The sequence below is a fragment of the Danio rerio genome, chromosome 21 (assembly GCF_049306965.1).
Source record: "Danio rerio strain Tuebingen ecotype United States chromosome 21, GRCz12tu, whole genome shotgun sequence".
Taxonomy (NCBI): domain Eukaryota; kingdom Metazoa; phylum Chordata; class Actinopteri; order Cypriniformes; family Danionidae; genus Danio; species Danio rerio.
The window spans coordinates 42,563,297-42,584,665 of NC_133196.1; the positions used below are offsets into that span (position 1 = coordinate 42,563,297).

At 35.6% G+C, this 21,369-nt stretch overlaps 1 protein-coding gene across 1 annotated transcript in view; it reads left to right on the forward strand.

Moving 5' to 3' along the window:
• The window catches only part of si:ch211-274p24.2, a gene marked incomplete in the record, with an annotated part of 31,264 nt that overhangs the window by 8,639 nt on the left and 1,256 nt on the right, over positions 1-21,369 (forward strand). Inside the window, 1 exon segment of the mRNA NM_001386232.1 lies at positions 17,406-17,868. Coding sequence (NP_001373161.1) covers positions 17,679-17,868 — 190 coding nt within the window.

Consider the following 21,369-nt stretch of genomic DNA (forward strand, 5'->3'; position numbering starts at 1 on the left):
GGAAAAAAACAGGCTTGTTGAAGTCCTTGTTAAACTGCAGAAGTCGCCAATGAAGTCGCAGGTGTGTAAGCATTTTGGATTTCCAGCGAGTTATGTTGACAACATTCATGTTGTCGACAAAAAAAAACAGTTTTGCAAGCTCTGCTATGTACGCATTACGTACGGTTCGTCCGATAGACAACACCGGTATCGCGATCCTCCGCCCGCCCCCGTTGCAAATCCGCTCGCGAAAAGTACACACTCAGGCCCTGTTTACACTGTCTTTGTTTTTAAATGGCATTTTAGAACGACAACGATTTGACATCCACAGTGGCGTGTAGCATTTCTGAGCAGCCCTCCTTCCTCTCTATTTCTGAAAATGCACATAACGTGGCCACACAGACACAGACGCACTACAGTCATGCACTCGAGACAGCAGGTCCAGGCAGTCAGAGGACTGCTTCAATCTTTCACTCACTTGTACTTAGTCATTTTAGCGAACACCTCAGATACTGTTGGCTGGTTCCTGTTGGTTGTGCGTCTTTTTTACCGACGCCATTATAACGACACAGATCACTGCCTACTCACGAGTCCCACAGAAAAAGTGATTGACAGGTGGTAATTATGTGTATATCTTTCCTTTATTCATTTACTGTATGATTTGTTTATGGGTAAAACAAAGACCACGCAGGTCAGGTAGTTTAAACGGTAGGCTACAAATAATTAATTGGTCATTAATTAATTAATTATTCATAATCGAAAATCGAATCGTGCCTTTAGAATCAAAAATCGAGGATGTGGAGGATCGTGACACGCTTAATTAACCATAAACTGACTCTCTCAAAATTTCCTGCATGAAACTTTTTTCCTCAGTGATGTACATTATAGTTGCACTTTTAATAAATTATGTTTGTCACATTACTTTAGTATTTTGTGTTATAATAATTGGGTTTAATCATTTCTGTATATCAGTATGTTGATCTGCTTGAGAAAAATCTGTTTGCTATTAGCTCTGGCTCATCTTCTTACCGTCTCATCTCCACCTGATTTTGGTTGTGCAACAAAAGGTACGATATGTAGACATTATAGGTGAGCATAGATTCATTCTTTTAATCTAGATTAATCTCACAGTAATCTTGGAATCAATCTAGAATAATCTAGATCACAATGGCTCATTTGAATTCTGCCGAAGGCATTCAGGATAAGTGTGCTACCCAAATAATGACTAAAAGTAAGTCTTTGAGAACGGGTTTCTCAAGCCAGGTGGCGCATTAGACTAGGGGCTCATCTCCTGTTTCCAAAATGCATCACAAACTGCTTGAGAAACTGCTCTAGTATGATAATTGGTGATGAAAACAAATGATGTTCAATAAGATGTATTTGTGTTTACTAACGGTTTATTCAATTAAACATGAATTTTGAACTGTAGGCCTACATAAGCTCCAAACAGCGATTTTTTTTATCACCTTAATCTGACTAGTCATAACTGAACTAAACAGAAATGGAATTAAGACGTGCGGAGTATGCTTATATTAGTGGCAATCAAACCGCGATCAAACCATTACCGTCATATTTTCCAACAAGATCCACACACGCATCGGTCATTAAAGGTGATGTGAATGGTTTATTTAAAAACTATTTTTATACATACTAGTTAAAACATTATTCATAAAAGAAATACTTCAGCCTTGGTGTCATCCATCGGATAGATGTTTTGAACTACATGACGTCATTTCCCTCCAGCGTGCAGAAGTAACTCCGATATTGATTCAGGGTTTAGATAAGTTTTAATTCTGCATTTTTGGCAGAAGTCCTTTCAGAAACAATCTTTCTTTTCATGCATACAAGGCCACGTTGGTCTTTCAGAAAGAAGTTCAGGTTGATGCATAGGTTGCCTGATAATGTCGGTCATCGGTAGAGTCGAAATTCACAAGTGCGCACGAGTGACGTATCTGTCTGCTTAAAGAGGCTGCGCAGAAATTCAAATTTAAATTTGTTGACGGACAATTTGAGATGCCTGTCGTAACATCTCAAAGTGCCCAAGTTATTTGTCAGTCCGACAATATTTAATTGAATGAACATTTTTTAGTTACGCTTTACCCAGAATATAAAAATACATATAAATTAATTTAAATCATTCACTTTAATCATTATTGGAATGTGAAGAGACTTTCAACTAGCACGAAAAAAAAAAAGTTTTTGAAAACAAATCACCGACTGCACCTTTAAACTGTTGATCTTGACTGAACACACTTCTATTGTTATTCATTGTAAATGCTGTAGACAGATGTGCATAAGAAGTTTATGAGTAGTTAAGAATAGGTTAATGATGATGTGCCCCTTCCAAGTAAAATCATGATATAAGTATACAGTAGGATGTGATGAGTTCTTGATGGTTACATTAACCATAAACTAATATAATAATTAATACATTAATCAACAAACAATCATGTACTTACAAGTAATTAAGGTAGCAGTTTTTTCTCATGTGACCCATTTTGCAGTTAAAGTGAGATCATACCTAGCGCATACATTAACTCATCATTAGTTCATAGAGTGCTGTTTAGTTAACATGTTAAAACATCATTATTCATGTACTGTTCTTGTAGTAAAGTGTTACTACTATGTTTGACAAGTATTATTACAACACAGGGTTCAACTCTAAGGACATTTTATACTGGCCCGACTGGACTAGCGGTTCAGATTTTTATTTGCCCTGCCAAAATTTTCACTGGCCCCACGAAAATAAATAAATAAATAAAAATAGCTATTTCTTAGCCACATATTTTAAATAATGCATCAAAAAAAAATTCTGTGAATCTAGAATTTAAATATATATATTTTTTATTTTAAAATGTTTAGCAGTAAAATATAGCAGTAAGAAAAATGTTAGGTACTTTATTGCAAAACAAAAGGTTGTTGACTTAAGTGACAAACTATACAAAACATCACTTTTTCATTGTGTTGTACCCATTTTAATAAGTTTCCACAACGTTAGAAACAGACGTTTTCTTTTAGCCTTATAATTTGATGTTGCCGTCACTTCACTGTACTGGTTTTAACCTGGTTACAGAAAAAAATAACATATTTAAAACATCCAATCAGATAAAAGGAACCAAAAAGCAATATGGTGTTTACGACTTCATAGAAAGGTAGCATTCAAAGACTTAAAAGCACAAATTGTTTCTCGATTCTAAGACTGTATTTGCACGCAATTGACAAATAGTCGCAGGCAAATTGAAATTTTGTGACAAGACTGCAACACTGGCCAGATCGGGCCAGTAACAACTCTCTCTAGTGACCCGAACATTTCTCACAGTGGCCCTGGGCCATCGGGCAGCCCTTATTGTTGAACCCTGCAACAAAGACTTCTAATACTGATTTTTGAAACGGCACGTTTTGTCTTACTTTGATTTAGGTTTACTCAACTTCCTCGATTTGCATTTTAAGTTCAGTACCGCTTGACAAGGATGGGATTATTACTATATTTGTGCCTCCTCCTAATAAAACAAACATGCGACCAATGGAAATGTGTTATGAAGTGGCTACCTTTGATTATTTAAAAATAGCGGATTTGGTGTCTTGTGTTGCAAATTTAATGACGCTAGTAGTATCAATTCTACAATGGGTGATTAACAGAGTGCATACATCACATTTTGGTAGCGGTATAGATCACTAGGAACCTCATATGAGGTGATAGTAAACAAAAGTATCAGTTACTACTGTAGATACAAAATGAAGTGAAAAGCCCTCAAAAGTAAGCCATATCAAAATGAACTGCATCATACCATGCAGTTGAAAAGCCTTTTATGACTGACGATTTTAACAAAACATCCATCAATAAAGGCGTCATGTTTTGTTTATGTTTGGCAGGCGTCTTTGTAGAGCCATGTTCACTTATTTTAAGCAACCTGACCATGATAATTAATTTTTGATGTGCCATTTATATATTGTAGGGATGTAACGGTATCAGAATTTCACGGTACGATAATACCTCGGTATGAATGGCACGGTACGGTATTTATTGAATAATTTACAGGAAAAACAAAACTAATGAAAACACTCGAAAAATGTGCCAAGTGTTTATTTACCTTAGCACTGAACATATTAATGACATACAAATTAGCCATCTATCTGTAAGTTTCGAAACAGGAACTTCAATTTTTCAATTTTAATAACAAAAAACTATTAAACCATATAAAAAAAAAAAGTTTCAATTTAGTATTGTTGAAAACTCATCACATTCAACATTTAATCACTCACTCACTTAGATAGAGATGGGTTTTTAAGGAAAATTATCATATAACTATAATCTGGTAAAAGCTGGGATCTCTGGGCATGTCCCCTGCAACAGAAAAAAAAAACCCTCTCATTTAGGACTGAGGTTTCTGGGACAGAGAGATCTGATTTAGCCAAGGTTGACAGCAGTGGGTAACGTTGTGCATTGTCTTTCCATCACTTGAGAGGACAAGCTATGAGTGAGATAGAGGTCTCTTTGCGGTACAAGTCAATGTCTGCATCAATCTAACAAGTGTGCTGTGTTCTGCAGTCCCCATGACTGTTTTTAGTCGTATTCCCCGACTTATATTTCACCACAGTCTGGCAGTGCCTGCATACTGTTTTATTCTTTGTCTGTCACCTTTTCTCCTTTTTCATATCTTTTTAGAAAGAAACCGAAATGCTTCCACACATCCGATTTAAAACCCGCTTTAGGTTCGATCATTTCCAGCTCTTTTTCTTCCCCGCTACTAGCAACACACTCCATTTCTGCATTACTGGATCTGTAGTGACAACAGACCGCAAAGGATGATGGCCACGCCTAGGCTGATGGGAATTGTAGTTCCCGCTACCTCCCGTTCGCTTCATTCGCCTAAGCAAACTTTTCTCAGAAATATAGTTTTATTGAGTCATGCGCCTACGATAATATTGAAAAAAACTACTATTGCAGTATGACAGTATTTACAATATTGTTACATCCCTAATATATTGTGACAAAAATGATTATGCTAAGTGATGTTGTTATTTAAGACAATTTTACTGATTATACATTGACCAAATAACAGCATAATAATGTAAATATACAATTTTAAGAGAAGATTTTTTGTATTGTGAATCGTTTTACACGGTCACTGCAAGTTGACAGCAGCTTTAAAACAACTTTGTCATCATAGTCAGTAGTTTTCAGGACAATGTTCAAATTCAGCTATTCTTAACCTGTCAGTAAGTGTTGTTTACATTAGATAAGATGAGAGTCTACGCAATCAGCTAAAATGTTGGTGGCATTCATTTATGTAAACATGACTTCCAATATAAATCACGTCACCAATAATGATTGAGGTCAGGTGCAAATATTTTGTGATAAGTCAATATACTGATTATTGCGACATAGCTGAACAACAAGCCTAAAGGAAGACTAAACTCCGCTCCAACCAGCTGTTCAGTTCGGTGCAGAACATTATGCAACCTGACATTCAAAGAGCTTAAATTAAACAGTTCGATCGATTTTGTGGAATTGAACGAACCAAACATTTTAATATCTGCCAAAAATAAAACATTTGCAAATGAATTTGCATCTACATCTTAAAACTGCAAATCTAATGAACTCAAATTTAATGTTTAAAGGATTTTAAAAGTAGTGTGTAATTGTGTATTAATTAATTTGCCCATGTAACCATAAACAGGAATGAGGTTTTGTGGTATTCTACTGCTAATTTTAGCTGGAAACTGCAGTACATTGTAACTGCAGATATTTTGTGCAAAACATAATTGAGACCCTGCTGAAAATCCAGCTTAAACCAGCCTAGGCTAGTTGGCTGGTTTTAGCTGGTCGACCAGGCTGGTTTTAGAGGGGTTTTGGCCATTTCCAGGCTGGTTTCCAGCCATTTCCAGCCTGGTCTTAGCTGGTCAGGCTGGAAAATGACCAGCTAAATCCAGCTAAAACCAGCTTGACCAGCCTGGTTTAAGCTGGACATAGCTGGTTTTGGCTGGGCTCAAGCTGGTTTTAGCGGGTCATCTCCCAGCCTGACCAGCTAAGACCAGGCTGGAAATGGCTGGAAACCAGCCTGGAAATGGCCTAAACCCCTCTAAAACCAGCCTGGTCGACCAGCTAAAACCAGCCAACCAGCCTAGGCTGGTTTAGGCTGTTTTTTTCAGTAGGGGAATCAGAAAAATTAGACTTAAATTTGATATAATAATACATTAATATGTTTATCTACCAATTAGTTCTCATTAGCAAGCATGTAATATACAATTTGCCTAAGAGTGTTCAACTCACTAAATCAAATGCTGTTTGAACCACCTAAACAAAATAAATGCTGATTTCAGCAGAATAAAATACCCAGGGATCTCACAACAGTACTAACATATTAGCCTGATTTGAAAGCTGAATTGACAGTGTTTGCATATCTGAACATGCTAATCGTGTTTCCCCAGTCACCAGTCGATCTATTGATCCAGTCTGGGTGAGCACAGGCTGCACTGCGTGAATGGAAAAGGGAAACATTAAGGTCAGCTCGCTACAGCTAATGGCTAACACACTAGCCTACATTGTTAGCTTATGGCACCAAGACACATTCAGCCATTGACATCTAAAGCATTCGCACAAGAGCAAACAATGAAATGGCTCATCTTCCGCCAGTGTAATCAATAGTCATTCACAAGCATCAAGCATAGAGTTAAACTCTGACTTTGTGCTAATGCTGATGCCTTTTCTCAGGGCTGACAAAGTGATATCTATGAGCAAACAAAAGGACTGAATCAGTTAGTGTGCAAGAGCTGAGGAACAGGGTGGGAAGATGTCTCCATTGCTCTTCAAGTGTGTAAGGAAATAAAAAAAAATAATAATAAATCATCACACTGCAAAGCCTGAGGCTGAATCAGATGTGACCGAGTACTGACTTGCCATGTATTCTGCTAACAGGGCAAATGGTGGCCATTTTAATGCTCTGGCTTCAACACTGAAAAAGCCATTTTGTTTTTGAAACTAACTTAAAGGAACACTATAGTCCTAAAAACAGGCTCCTTTTACAACTCCTCAGAGTTAAACATTTCTTAATCAATACAGCAAACCTATGGTTCTTTCAGGAGCAGTTTTAGCTTGGCTTAGCATAAATCAATGAATCAGATTAGACCATTGGCATCTAAAAAAATGTTTGTTAATTATCCTATTTAAAGGTTGAAAAGTTGCTAATTTTCAAGGCCAAAATGGCCAGGAACTATACTCTCCGACATAACAGTCAAGGAATTTTGCTGCCGTACCATGGTTGCAGCATGTGCAATGATATTGTGCAGCACCTGAAAATGGCACACTAATGGCACACTATACACTATGCACTCATGCACTATGTACTTATGCACTTACACACTCAACAGGATAGTATATGTATGTAGTGTTGTCCCAAATGCAGCACTAATGTTTTTTTACTAAGCGGAAATTCAATGAGCAAACTATCAAATAATACCTGCCATGAGTATAACCGCATTCACCATCGGGAGGCGCTATAATCACTCTCACAGGAGAAATTTGCTTTCACAATCCAAAATAAATAAAGTTATCCAACATGTGCGCCCGATAGCTCCGCCCCTTCCGCTACGTGAGCAAACCGGTCGTTGAGTGCGTGAAGTATCCATCATTACACACTTCATTTTACCGGCTGATTGAGTGCATCATCCGGGTAATTAAAGTGCACTTATTATTTTTAGAGTTTTCAGTGTGAACGCACTACTTACACTATTTATACTACAAAAAAGCGTAGAATAGTGCATAAGTATGCGATTTGGGACGCAGCTATAGTTAGGCATGATGCTAACAGTCTAGTCTGATTTCATGATCTATGCTAAGCTAAAAGTGCTACCACAAGACACCGTTTCCAAAAAATGGTTAAAAAAAAAGTTATAAATAAATAAATCGACTGCAGAACTCTACAGTAGTTGTAAAAGTAGCCTTTTTTTAATGGAGTACTCATTTAAAACACTTTTTTTCTTCAAATGCAAAGGAATTATTACATTTATTTATTTATTATTTATTGACACATCAACAACTTATGGCTATTTCAGGAATTTTTTATTGCATCAACTAATAGCAAAGCAAATAAATAATAATTTAAATAATATAATAATTACATTAAATTATTAAGTAATAAATAAATTAAATAATTGAAATAATCTATAAAAAGACATTTTGTTTTACCAACTTGGGCAAACTTGATTTTTTTTTTATAATAGATGGTTGATTTTAAGCAACTCAACCCACTGTAGATAGACACCAGGGTTTATAAATGGATTCCTCGTACACAAGAAGCTGCTGGCCAAGTTTTCTTTCTGTAACTGCATTACAGTACAGGGCTCAACAATAAGGACTGCCCGGTGGCCCAGGGCCAGCGTGAGAGACGCTTGGGACAGTAGACAGAATCATTACTGGCCCAATTAGGACAGTGCTGCCTTGTCACTAACATTTAATTTGTCTGCGACTATTTGTCAATTGCGTGCATTTTAAGTTTGTTCTTTTAAGTGTTCAAACACTTCCTTCTCTGTGATGTCGTCAAGGCCATATTGCTTTTCGGTTCCTCTTACGTGATTTGATGTTTTGAGCATGCTATTTTTTCCGTAACCTGGTAACAACCAATACAGCGAAGAGACGGCAACATCAAATTATAAGGCTAAAAGAAAATGTCTGTTTCTAACGTCTTGTGAACAACGGGACCAAAAAAATAAAAAATAAAGTGATGTTTTGCACAGTTTGTCGTCAGTTTGACAAGTCAGCCACCTTTTGTTAAATAATTTCGAACCGCAATAAAATACCTCCACATTTTCCTCTGCTCTTTTTGTTTGCATAACACTTTTATTAACATGTTTTGAAGTATTAAAATTCTAGATTCAAAGACTTTATTTTTGACACACGCATATTTTAAATATGTTTCTAAAACTACCTATTAACTTCCCTTTTTTTGGTGGGGCCAGTTAAAATATTGGTAGGGCAAGTAAAAATCTGAACCACTGACCCGATCGGACCAGTAGAAAAACTCGTTGAACGCGTTGAACCCTGCAGTATCGAGATTTTAGACAAACTGCCTGTTTATGGGTGCCTGCTTGAAGTGTGTTGACTTACTATGACAAAAAAATGAAGCTAGCTAAAAAAATAACGTTACAGAATACAGTGTCTTTTGTTGATCTTCATGGTCTTAAAGGGGTAGCTCACTGAAATTAGCCATTCTTTACAAAGTCTGGTTTTCTGTTGAACATAAATGAAGACTGTTGGAAAAATGTTGAGAAAGGGAAATCACTGGCATCGCTAGTGGAAAAAGAAAATAGTATGGATGTTAATGGCTACCGGTTTCTAACAATATCTTCTTGTGTGTTCAACAAAATAAAGAAATCTGAACATGTTAGGAACAAATGGAGGTTGAGTAAATTAGGACAATCGTCATTCTGAGGTAAACTATCCTTTAGCGCTAATGTAATTTCTTTAAGTAATGATTTGATTATTTGAGGCCTGCTCACATACGGTTTAAAGTTTAAAAGGTTTTCTTGTTGTCAATTACATTTTTAGCAGCCGTGAGTCCACACGTATTGGTTCATTCATTATATCCAAAAGTCTTCATTATTAAGCATTAAATAATCAACAAAAAACAACTATAAGGCGAATCCAAACATTAAAATTGATTTACAGAAAAAAGTACATGAAAACTGGGAAGAAATATAAGACCATGTACTGAACAGCTTTCATATTTTGAGAGTGTGAGGATATCGATTGGCGCAATTACATTATTTGCTATACTTCATGGGAGTGGACAGATTGGCATAAATATCCATTTTGGCAAGCTTTGCTAGCTGCAAGTCTTATTGATGGACTTATGTACTGTATGGGGGTTATTTAACTTTTCAACACGTATGCGACTGCATTACAAATTATTTGAATTCATTCAAAAAATGGGTTCAACAAAAGCAAATACAAATCAATCAATCTTTGTTATTTGTATAAGTCAGTTATTAATTTTATTTTTCACAAATTTCCTTATGCAAAACAGAGTTTCTACTTCTGGAACCATAATTGCACAATTAATTATAATATATATTAATAATTGCATAATTGGTTGTAATTAGAATTTATTGTAGTTTATACTCAACAAAATGAACACTTAGGAAATATGAAGCATGGACGCACTTCCCAATATAGGTTATTTTTTTAAAGATACATGGAACCACAGCCTAAAATAAAGATAAATAGTACATAATTATAACTAAAAACAGATGACAGACAGACAGATAGACAGATAGTTGGTTTTATATTCTTATAGTAAGACAATCTGCTTAATAATATAATTTCAGAGAAGTGTTATTTGCAAATTCTAAATAGGGAAATCATATTAGCAGCAAATGACTATCAAAGTACAACATTGTTCACAGATCAGATTAGACAGATAGATAGAAGCCAATTTTTTTTTTTCCTATAAATGCTAATTTAGACTACCCCACTACAGCACTCCTATAACAGCCTCCCTAAACATAATATAACCTTTCTTACGTCACTTCCCAATTCTGTAAAATTCCATTGACACGTTCCATATAGCTAACAAAGCCGGTTTAAACGTCACATATATCGATCATAATCTACTTTGATTTCCTCATCAGAGGTGAATGAATTGCATAAGCATGTTCTTACCCAACCAAATCAGGAAACACACTTTAGCAGACACGCTGGCATCTATGCTGCAATAAAAAAGGACTGACGTGATTAAACTGAATAACTGTCTTGTATGTGCTCAACACGTCTCTGCTGCGTCGGATTAGGCTTTTCTTTTTTTCCTGAAAGAACTTTAAATACAGATTACACTCAGTCACCGGCTCGAGTAAAGGCTTTAGTAAGCTAGCTGGAAGTTTGGCCGGTTTAATGGAATGAAACTTATGTAATGACCTCCGCCCGATATCCAACATATTCGATGATAGCCTGTTCTAATGTTACAACATTTCATTTTTAAAGCGAATGTAACAGGCGTTCGTACCTCATAGGAATCTGCTTTTTTCCGCCCCACCTAAGTGAACCGCCTCGCCTTTCCCCGGAGCTAATAAAGCTGTTTTCTCTAAATCCCGTCTGGAGCAGACTACGGATTAGATTCAATATGAAGCTTGTTAATGTCTGAAAAAAAGTTGATTAGCACAAACGCTCACCTCACCGGTAAAGTGATTCCTCCGTTTTCTCCTCTCACGTTTACCGGCGTCTGCGATCAGCTGGCAAAGGGAGTGACGCGATTAGTAACAGCTGGCCGCTGGATCTGAGACGTCAAAGGCTGGCTATGACGACTGTCTTCCGTAGACTATAAATGACGCTTAATGTAGCCAACCCGTTGCCTCCACTCCTGGGAAAGGGGGTGGGATAAAATGCTCCTGACCAATTAAAATGGCGCCTGCCCAGGGACGAATGCGTTTCCAGCCAGTCATCGCTGCGGTAAAAGTTTGCGGAACATCCCCTAAAGTTATTTTTTTCATGGTGTTTTAATGTAATTCAATCGTCTCATTTTAAGCTAGACCAATTTAACATTTAGATACACATGTAAAAGGTTTGTAAATACTTAAAAGTAGTTGACAATGACATTTATAAAGGTTCAGAGTTTCCAAGAGAGTTTAATTAACACTTTATGTAAGTCCTTACAAAACAGCAGAAATGGGCTTGTGTACTTACATTACCACACAACATTTGCCATGAAAACCATGAATCACGTTGAAATATTTTTGAAACTGAACATATTTACTTAGTTTGAACCCTTGCATACTAATAGAAGGGTTTCTGTAGGTTTAATCAAGTCAAATTTAAGACTTTTTAAGACCCCTTTAAGACCGTAAAAGAAGGAAATTTTAAACTTATACAGGGTTAAGATTTTTTTCCAATGGCCCAGTATTATCACAAGGAATCGTGTAATTTTAAGTTAGCCTAATTTAACATTTAGTTACACATTTAAGAGGTTGGCGACGCAGCGCCACTGTTAACCCTTACTGTATATTATGCAGTAAATAACTGTAAAATAGCCAGTGTTTTGCTGTAATAACAGGAAACAGTATTTTACTGTAAAACGAGCAGGATTTGTATGAAATTGTGTATGCAAAGAATAATTTACAGTAGGCTAATTTACTTTATGTAGCCATTACAGGTAGTAAATGTGATTACAAATGGTAAATTACTGTTCAATCATTACTGTCCCATCTACTCTGATGCTTTATGGTGGTATTTAGAATATTGCATTTATCTTAATGCAAAAAACAATGATTTAGATATTGACACACACATGCACAGGATGTCTGTCTTATTTTAAACACAGAATTGTGAACAAAGTTTTCAGAATATGTTGGCCCTTTAAGGGAGCCAGTTTGATTTGTTTACTTTTGAGTGCTCCATTCTCTGTTTAGCAGTTCAGATGCAGAGTCTGGTGTTTTAATCCAAAAATCTATAATGAGTAAGTAAAATGTGTTTAAATGTTTTTGAGGGTTTGTAAGTCTGTGTATTAAGTTAGATTGTTGTTGTCTTGAACTGAGTATGAAGGCTACATTGTTAGCTAGTTAGTCTCTCTTCATATAACTTCATACATTCCTTTCATTTAAGTATATTTATTCATTGGATATTGCCTGTTTCCATAATGTAGTCTTTTTTTAGCAAATAAGCAGATTGTATACACATAAAAACTGTTAAATTCCAATCTCCTCAGTTAGGCAGCTAACGTGCACAGGAATCATCACAGGGATTCGCAAACCTCTACTCTCAGGTACCAGGTTGTGAATTTGTTGAAAGTATTTTTCAGAGCTGTGTTTCCAACTGTGAATTTCTAAGGACAATAAAATCGTTTGTTTTCTTGAACATTTTTAAGTAAATAATAATAAGATTCTCCGTGTTGCTGACTTTATTTATTTATTAATTTATTTATTTTAATTAATTTATTTTTTTATAATTATTTTAAACTTTTTTATTGAGAATTTAATGTGTGTGCCTGTTTTGTGACAAACATGTTTCTAACCAAACCTAGAGTAAGTATGCGTGTGTTCTTTTGATATGCAATTTTTTTATTATTATTTGAAACTTTAAAAAAAAACTTAATTGTTTTTTTTTTTTTTTTGGTCCTTTTTTGTTTTTAACCTTATATTATTGTAACCTTGTATATCAGGAGTCAAGTGATACCACATTAGAGCTTATTCAAAGGTAATTATTATACTGTATATGAACCACATACATTTAAAGGCGAAATTTAAAAAATCTCTCTCTTAAACAGCACTTCCATATTTTTTTGCAGAGGCTCAATGAAGTTGACTGGAAAACATCAACTGAAGTAAATAAAAGTGTATCTCTACAATAAAGTGTTTCTTAAATAAATGCATGAATCAGGTTATTTGTTTAGTTTTTTATTACTACAGGTTTGGAACAACATGAGGATCAGTGCTGAGCGATTTTTTTTTTTTTTTGCTTTTGATGGAGTTTGTTAATAAGTTAATTTATATTGGAGTTTTTTATTGGATCTGTGATTGTGATAAATGTTGGCAGTTGCTTAAATGTTGTCAAACTCAGAGGGCTGCAGCCAGCAGAGTTTAGTTCCCACCCTGCTTCAACATTACCTGTAGACTTCAAATGAGCCTCAGTTAGTTTGTGTTAATGCTGAACTGTGCAGACCTGTGGCCCTCTGCTATATGTTAGATGATATTTAAATGTTTGACACCGGTGCCATATACACTGCATGTGTTGTTTATTAACTGAACCTTTTTCTTTCATTGTAAATACAAAATGTATTGACATCTGCTGATTTCTTTAATTTTGTTGTACGTTTTCTGTTGTAAATTTGTTTGCTGCTAAAAAAATAAAATCCATGTGTCTGAAGAATTTATATGCTTTCTAATTTAATAACACTTAAGAATACTGATTAATTTTAGTAACACTACAATAACTGTAAATGAGAAGATCTTAGAATTCTTAGATCTTAGATCATTAGAATATGAGCATGCGATATTAGATATCTAAAAAAGCAAGCGATTGCTCCATGTTTTAAATTTCTGTCCAGAGAGGTCATGTTTTGATCCTCGATTGGTCTCACGCAGTCAAGTGATGTGATTTCACAGGTCAGAGTTCACCAAGCTTAAACTTTGCACCGCAGCAACCTGCAAAATTTTACGCATGACCCTATGTTTCCGGTCTGATGCATTCGCGTGAGTATCATTGGAAGTCTATGGGGAGAAAAGCCCAGTGTGACTGCAGCTTAATGCAGTGAGTTGTCACACTTCAATAAGTAACTGTAAGCATTTTTCAGTTACCGCTACTGCTCTGTCAAAGTAATTAACTGACAACACTGTTGCCTGTTACTCACTGTAACCAAGCCATTCACTGGTTTGAGCCTCGGCTGGGTCAGTTGGCATTTCTGTGTGGAGTTTGCATGTTCTCCCTGCATTCGCGTGGGTTTCCTCCGGGTGCTTTGGTTTCCCCCACAATCCAAAGACATGCTGTACAGGTGAATAGGGTAGGCTAAATTGTCCATAGAGAATGAGTGTGTATGGATGTTTCTCAGATGGGTTGCAGCTGGAAGGGTATCCGCTGTGTCAAAACAATACTGGACAAGTTGGCGGTTCATTCTGCTGTGGCGACCCCAGATTAATAAAGGGACTTAGCCGAAAAGAAAATGAATGAATTTAAGAGGTTTGAAAATACTTAAAAACTCTGGACAGTCACATTTATAAAGGTTTAGAGCTTCTAAGAGACTTCAGGTAACACTTTATGTACATCCTTACAAAACATACATACATTCCCACACAACATTTGCAATAAAAACCACAAATCACATTAAAATATATGTTTGAAATCGAACATATAATGTTTTAACCCTTGTATACTGGGTGTCTGCAGCTTTTATCAAGTCAAATTTAAGACTTTTTAAGACCTTTTTAAGAATTAAATTTTAGACATATAATGGCGTAAGAATATTTCTAATGGCCCGGTATTTTCATGGAGAATCCTGTAATTGTTTTTATTTTTTTCGCTGATTAGGGAATTTAACTTGGGTGATTTGCTGTAAAAATGTCTAACAGCTGTTGTGAACTGTATCTCTTTACAATAAAAAACTTAAATATAAAAAATAAGGATTTACTGAGATGTGTTGTTTGTCATTAGATGGATATTTACAGACCTGAAACTTGCCTTTAGCACTTATTCATTGTTGCTCTTTGTTGTGTAAATTGCTTCCTTGTCCTCATTTGTAAGTCGCTTTGGATAAAAGCGTCTGCTAAATGACTAAATGTAAATGTAAATATCGGCCCAAATTGAGTAGCTTTACATGGACAAATTTAGGTACAATTTAGGTTTTGCAATTTAAGACATTTTGAGATTTTTTTTAAGACCCAGCGGACACCCTGAACCTGTAACAGGCAATATCAGAAATATTTTTTAAAAGTATTTAAAAAACACAGCCTGATGTTTAAACTGAATCTGTAATAAATAATCAATTAAAAACAAATATGATAAGTTAAAGATAGAATAGCATCCCGGAGATGGGTTGTGGCTGGAAGGGCATCCGCTGTGTAGAAACCTGCTGGATAAGTTGGCGGTTCATTCTGCTGTGGCGACCCCGGATTAATAAAGGGACTAAGCCGACAAGAAAATGAATGAATTAATAAAGAAAGAATAAGTAAAAGTAAAGGAATACAGTTTACAGATGTAAAATCTATGCTCGATGCAATGAATTTGAATTGTAGAATATTACAGAGACTCTATTGGATAGCTTATGAGTAGAGCCAGATGGAATTTCCCGACAATTTTTGTTATTTCTGCTCAGAATTTTGCTAAAAATCTGCGGATTTATGGGGAATGATTTTGGGAGTATCATAACTAAAACCTATGAAATAAAAAGTAATACATTTTTAACTTGTATTTAATGTTTACATTGCAAGTCCAATTAGATCCACGTTATTTGGTAAACAAAGCAAGTCTCTCATATATTATATCTACTAAAAGACAGAAAATATCACTTTACAAACTATTTTGCAAATTAATCATATCAATATTTTAATATTATAATAATATTTACAATACTGAAATTAATTTAAAAACTGAATACATATGAATTTACACAAGTAAATAAACAGAATCAATGATGGAATAAAAATATGCAGAATTCTGCAAAATTTTGCACATGCAGATTCCGTGTGGGCCTACTTATGATATAAAGAATAGCTGCTGAAAAGCATCACTATTAATCTGGGTTTTTAAAAGTCAAGTGAATATCTGGGGTGATATCCGTCTGTCTGTGTGTGTGTGTGTGTGTGTGTGTCTGTGTGTGTGTGTGTGTGTGTGTGTGTGTGTGTGTGTGTGTGTGTGTGTGTGTGTGTGTGTGTGTGTGTGTGTGTGTGTGTGTGTGTGTGTGTGTGTGTGTGTGTGTGTGTGTGTCTAAGTGTTACTATCTGAACAGCCTCTGTGGTGTCCTCTTAGTAAAAACTTCTAAACACAAAGAGAAAATCAAACTATCATATTTCACCAAAACCCCAACACAGTTCATCATCACTTCCCTTGTCAAAAAATCCTAAAGGGTTCCAATAGGATATCGATAAAGGATTCCAACTAGAATTTCTATTATATTTTGGAACCTTTCCTAAAGGATTCCAACAGGATTTCTGTATAGGATTCCATTTAGAATTTCCATATGTTTTTTGAAACCTTAAAACCTGAAGGAATCCATTAGATTGTTTAATTATAGGACAAGTATAAGGGATTTTAATGGAATTTTAATGGAATCCTAAATGTACAATTTTCTGTTCTATCTGAGACTGTGTCTTTCGAAAACTCACCTTCACAGCTTAACTTGTGCAACCTACATTAGAGAACAGCATTAGTGCACAAACCTCTGATGATATTGATTTTAAAAAGGGTAAATTTATGTCCTGTTGTTTCAACATTGTTCAATCCTAATTCTTTTTTTCATATGAACAGATACATATTCATACACAGAAAAAAATAGTCTTTTTGTCATTTTCATTTTCATTCACTCTTTACCATTTTTTACATTTTTTTTAATTCATTGCAGCAGACTCTTTAAAAATCTCACAAAAAGCATGCATACAAATATATAACCCTTGACATCTTTCAAATATGTCAAAAGAAGTGTATGGCTTGCAGTTTTTCTTAATGTTCCCAATTGAAACCTTTATTTACAATGCTAATTTGGCATCTAAACAGCATGTTCTTCTTCATGACCCTTGGTCTTGATATTCTTATAGGTTCAAAATCTGGGCAAGTTATACATTTAAATATTCTCTTCTTGGGAATGATAAATAAAGTAATGTAATCTCATGTCGGATATCCTTCTATACACGATAATAAAATAAGTGATTGAATGATGCAAATAATATGTGTGCTGTTATTGTACTGCAAGTGTTTTAAAGCTCTATAAAGCAGTCAAATGTCTGTTTATGACTGAACTTTTGACTTCACCTTTCCTGTTGGTACATGGGCGGAGCTCTGTTTCCATGGAGACGCGTCATCACGCTCAAACGACCTTCATTCATTTCAGACAGAACCCTGAGTTTTTCGCGCTACTTGGTTTATTTTTTCTAAATAGAAGGCGCATTGATATCTTCTAATAGTCTTCATGTGAATTAACGGTTTGTTCAGAAAGAAAAACTGGAGGTCAGTCTCTTTAAGCCATGTGCTGGTGCTTGTTTTGAAGTGCTTGGAGCCTTGTGTTATGACGTCGTTTAGAGAAAGACGGATTAAAGGCGCTCAAACAGCAAACATGAACGAGGAGATTCCGGTTCAAAAAGGATTTCACGTCCCACCTTTGACTGCCACGACGAAAGAGAGCAAAAAGAAAAGAAAAGACACAACAAAAGAGAAGAAGAAAGCGAAAAATGTCGTTAACAAGTCAAAGGATTCAGGTGAGTCAAGAAATAAATTGAATAAACAAACAGAACGTGTACAATACTTTACAATGCCACTGGTGTAATCCTAATTGTCCATATAGTAATGTAATAAAATTAATAAATGTATAAAATAAGAATAGGTGTGTGGGAGGATAAGGAGTCTTTAAAGGGATAACGTTAACGTTCATACAAAACTGCAAATTCTGTCATCATGTATTCACCATTTACTTATTTTAAACCTGAGTTTCTTCTGTTTGACACAAGGTAGATATTTTGAAGAAAGCTGTGAACCAGTGGTCACCAAACTTGTTCCTGGAGGGACGGTGTCCTGCAGACTTTTGTTGCAACCCTAATCAAACACACCTGAACAAGCTAATCAAGGTCTTACTTGGTATACTTGAAACATCCAGGCAGGTGTGTTAAGGCAAATTGGAGCTAAACCCTGCAGGGACACCGGCCCTTCAGGACCGACATTGGTGACCCCTGCTGTAAACCTTTGGACCATATCTCAAACTCAATTCCTGGAGGGCTGCAGCTCTGCACAGTTTTACTCCAACCCTGATCAAACACAGTTGATTCAACTAAAGAAGGTGTTTATGACTTTTTTTAAACACCTCAATTATTTGGATCATCTGTGTTTGATAACGATGGAGCAAAACTGAAGAGCTGCAGCCTTCCAGGAATTGAGTTTGAGATGAATGCTTCAAGCCTATGATCGATAAAAAGTTAGGTCCATAGTATTTGTTTTTCCTGTGGAAGACTCTGGTTGCAGGTTTTTAGATTTCTTCAAAATATCTTCTTTTTTTGTTAGACAGAAAAAAGAAACTCATAGGGCTCTATTTTGACGGTCCATGCGCAGAGGGCAAAACGCAGGGCGCAAACGCTTTCAGTGCGTGTCAGAACGCATTTTTGCTAATTTAACAACGGGAAAATCCGCTTTGCGCCATGGCGCATGGTCTAAAAGGGTTGAGTTTATTTTCTTAATGAGTTATAGGTGTGTTTTGAGAATAAACCAATCAGAGTTTCATCTCCCATTACCTTTAAGAGCCAGCTGCATCGCGCCATAAACGCATTTTGACGTAAAGTAAGTTCACTTTCGCTTTTACTCTCGTGGATAGGGAAACCTTTACGCACAGACATCAATTAGCCTATAAATAATTAATTTCGTTTGTTAAACGCAAAGATTTGTTTCAAAACAATTTCTAAATTCAGTTCTAATTTCTAGCAAATGAATAAATGAACAATAATAACCAAGTGTGGTCAAAATACTTATTTCCAAATACACATGCTGTGCACCATACGGTCTAAAACCTGACAGGTGGACAAATCTAAGCTTGTTTTTAATAAAACAAATATAAATATGGATGTAATTAATAATACTGCTCAAGGCTCAACAATAAGGACTGCCCGGTGGCCCAGGGCCAGCTTGAGACACACTTGGGACAGTAGACCGGATCATTACTGGCCCGATTGGGACAGTGCTGCCTTGTCACTAACATTTAATTTGTCTGCGACTATGTAAATTACGTGCATTTTAAGTTTGTGCTTTTAAGTTTTTAAACACTACCTTCTTTGTGATGTCGTAAACACCATATTGCTTTTCCGGTTCCTCTTATCTGATTGACCATGATATTTTTTTTTCTGTAACCTGGTAAAAACCAGTACAGTGAAGAAACGGCAACATTGCGGAAACATCAAATTATAAGGCTAAAAGAAAATGTCTGTTTCTAACGTCTAGGAAGTAGACATTTACGTGTGACTAACATGACAAAATAAAAATGAAGTGATGTTTTGCACAGTTTGCCGCCAGTTTAACAAGTCAGCCAACTTTTGTTAACATTTTCTGTAGTTTTTTTTTTTGTTTGCATAACACTTTTATTTACAATTTATTTAAAGTATTGAAATTCTAGATTCACAGACTTTATTTTTGACACATTATTTAAAATGTGGCAAAAAATAGCTATTAACTTCCCTTTTTTTTTGGTGGGGCCTGTGAAAATTTTGCCAGGGCAAGTAAAAATCTGAACCACTGGCCCGATCGTACCAGTAGATAAAAATCCATAGTGTTGAACCCTGCTGCTAATAATAACAACATTATACAAAAGCATATTGAATGAACTGAAAAAGCCTCACGAGATGAAGAAAGTAAGGCAGTGGTTTTTAAATCTTCATGTAGGCTAGAAATTAATATGTTTTGTAATATTTCATTTATATTTATATCCTGTATATATCCTTATATATATATATATAACTTTGCGCAGACATTAGACCGACTTTGTTCTGGTCTAAACATCAGACTATTTACAGTTTCTCAAAATAGCAATGCGCCAAAACACGTCTGCTTTTTTAGATCAGAACGCCTATGGGCGCACATTTGAGCGCAAATGCATTTACTATTTAAACAGTGTGGCGCAACACCTCAAAATGACCCTTGCGCCGAGCTAAAAGTAGCAAAAGAATATTGCGCCGCGCCTTGCGCCACATTGCGCCGGGTATATGATAGGGCCCATGAAGTTTTGGAACCACTTGAGGGCGAGTAAATAGTGAGTATTTCTTTATGTGAGCAAATTCCCTTGAGTGATAGATAACTCAAAAATAAAATATTTCATCATTTGCTCAACTTCATGTCATCCGATGACAGCCTTTTATTTACCTTAGTATGTTTTCTTTTAATGGTCATTGTTGTTTTAGCCAAACCACCAGCTCAATACCATTACAAGAAGCAAAAAGGTTAAATGAAAATCAGACAAAAGACAAAGGTTCAAGATTGTGTATGTAATGACTTTAATTAAGATCTGTTATCACTGGAAGCATTGTACATGGCTCATATGACAGATTTATAAAACTATTCACGTGAAGTTGTTGGATTCATTTCTATACCAATATTTTGAGAGCATGGGGGCCTGACATTTGCTCTACTTCATGCATGGGAGTGGGTGGAGCTTAAAAACTCCACACTTTTTGCCTGCTGTGACAAATTTTCTGCACAGCATCATGGGAATGTCATATTTCTGCAGAAAAGTTGTTATTAAACGCAACTGTTTAAAAATATAACATTATCTTTCTTTATTCGTTTAGAGGACACTTTTATCCAGTTAGGTGTAAGCATCTCCAGTGTTATGGATGTGACATTTGCAGTAAAAACTCAAAACATAATTTCACACAGAAGGTATATGTTGACATTGTATCAAAACTTCTGTTTATATTTTCCAAAATAGCTCACCACAGAGTTATGGGAGCTGAAAAATATCAATATGTAAACATGTTTTATATTTTAAATGAGGAAAATAAACATGCGTTATGGATGTGACAAAAAAAGTTGGCGAATTTACAGTCGACAACAGATTATTTAGAAATTCTGACAGTTAAACTGCACAACCCCAAAAGAAACAATGCTCATCAAACAGGTATTAGTCGGCTCACTATAGAATTAAAATGATTGATTTTATTTTATTTGACATTTTTGCATTTATGAAGAAAAAGTGTCGTTATGGATGTGACACATTTCCGTTATGG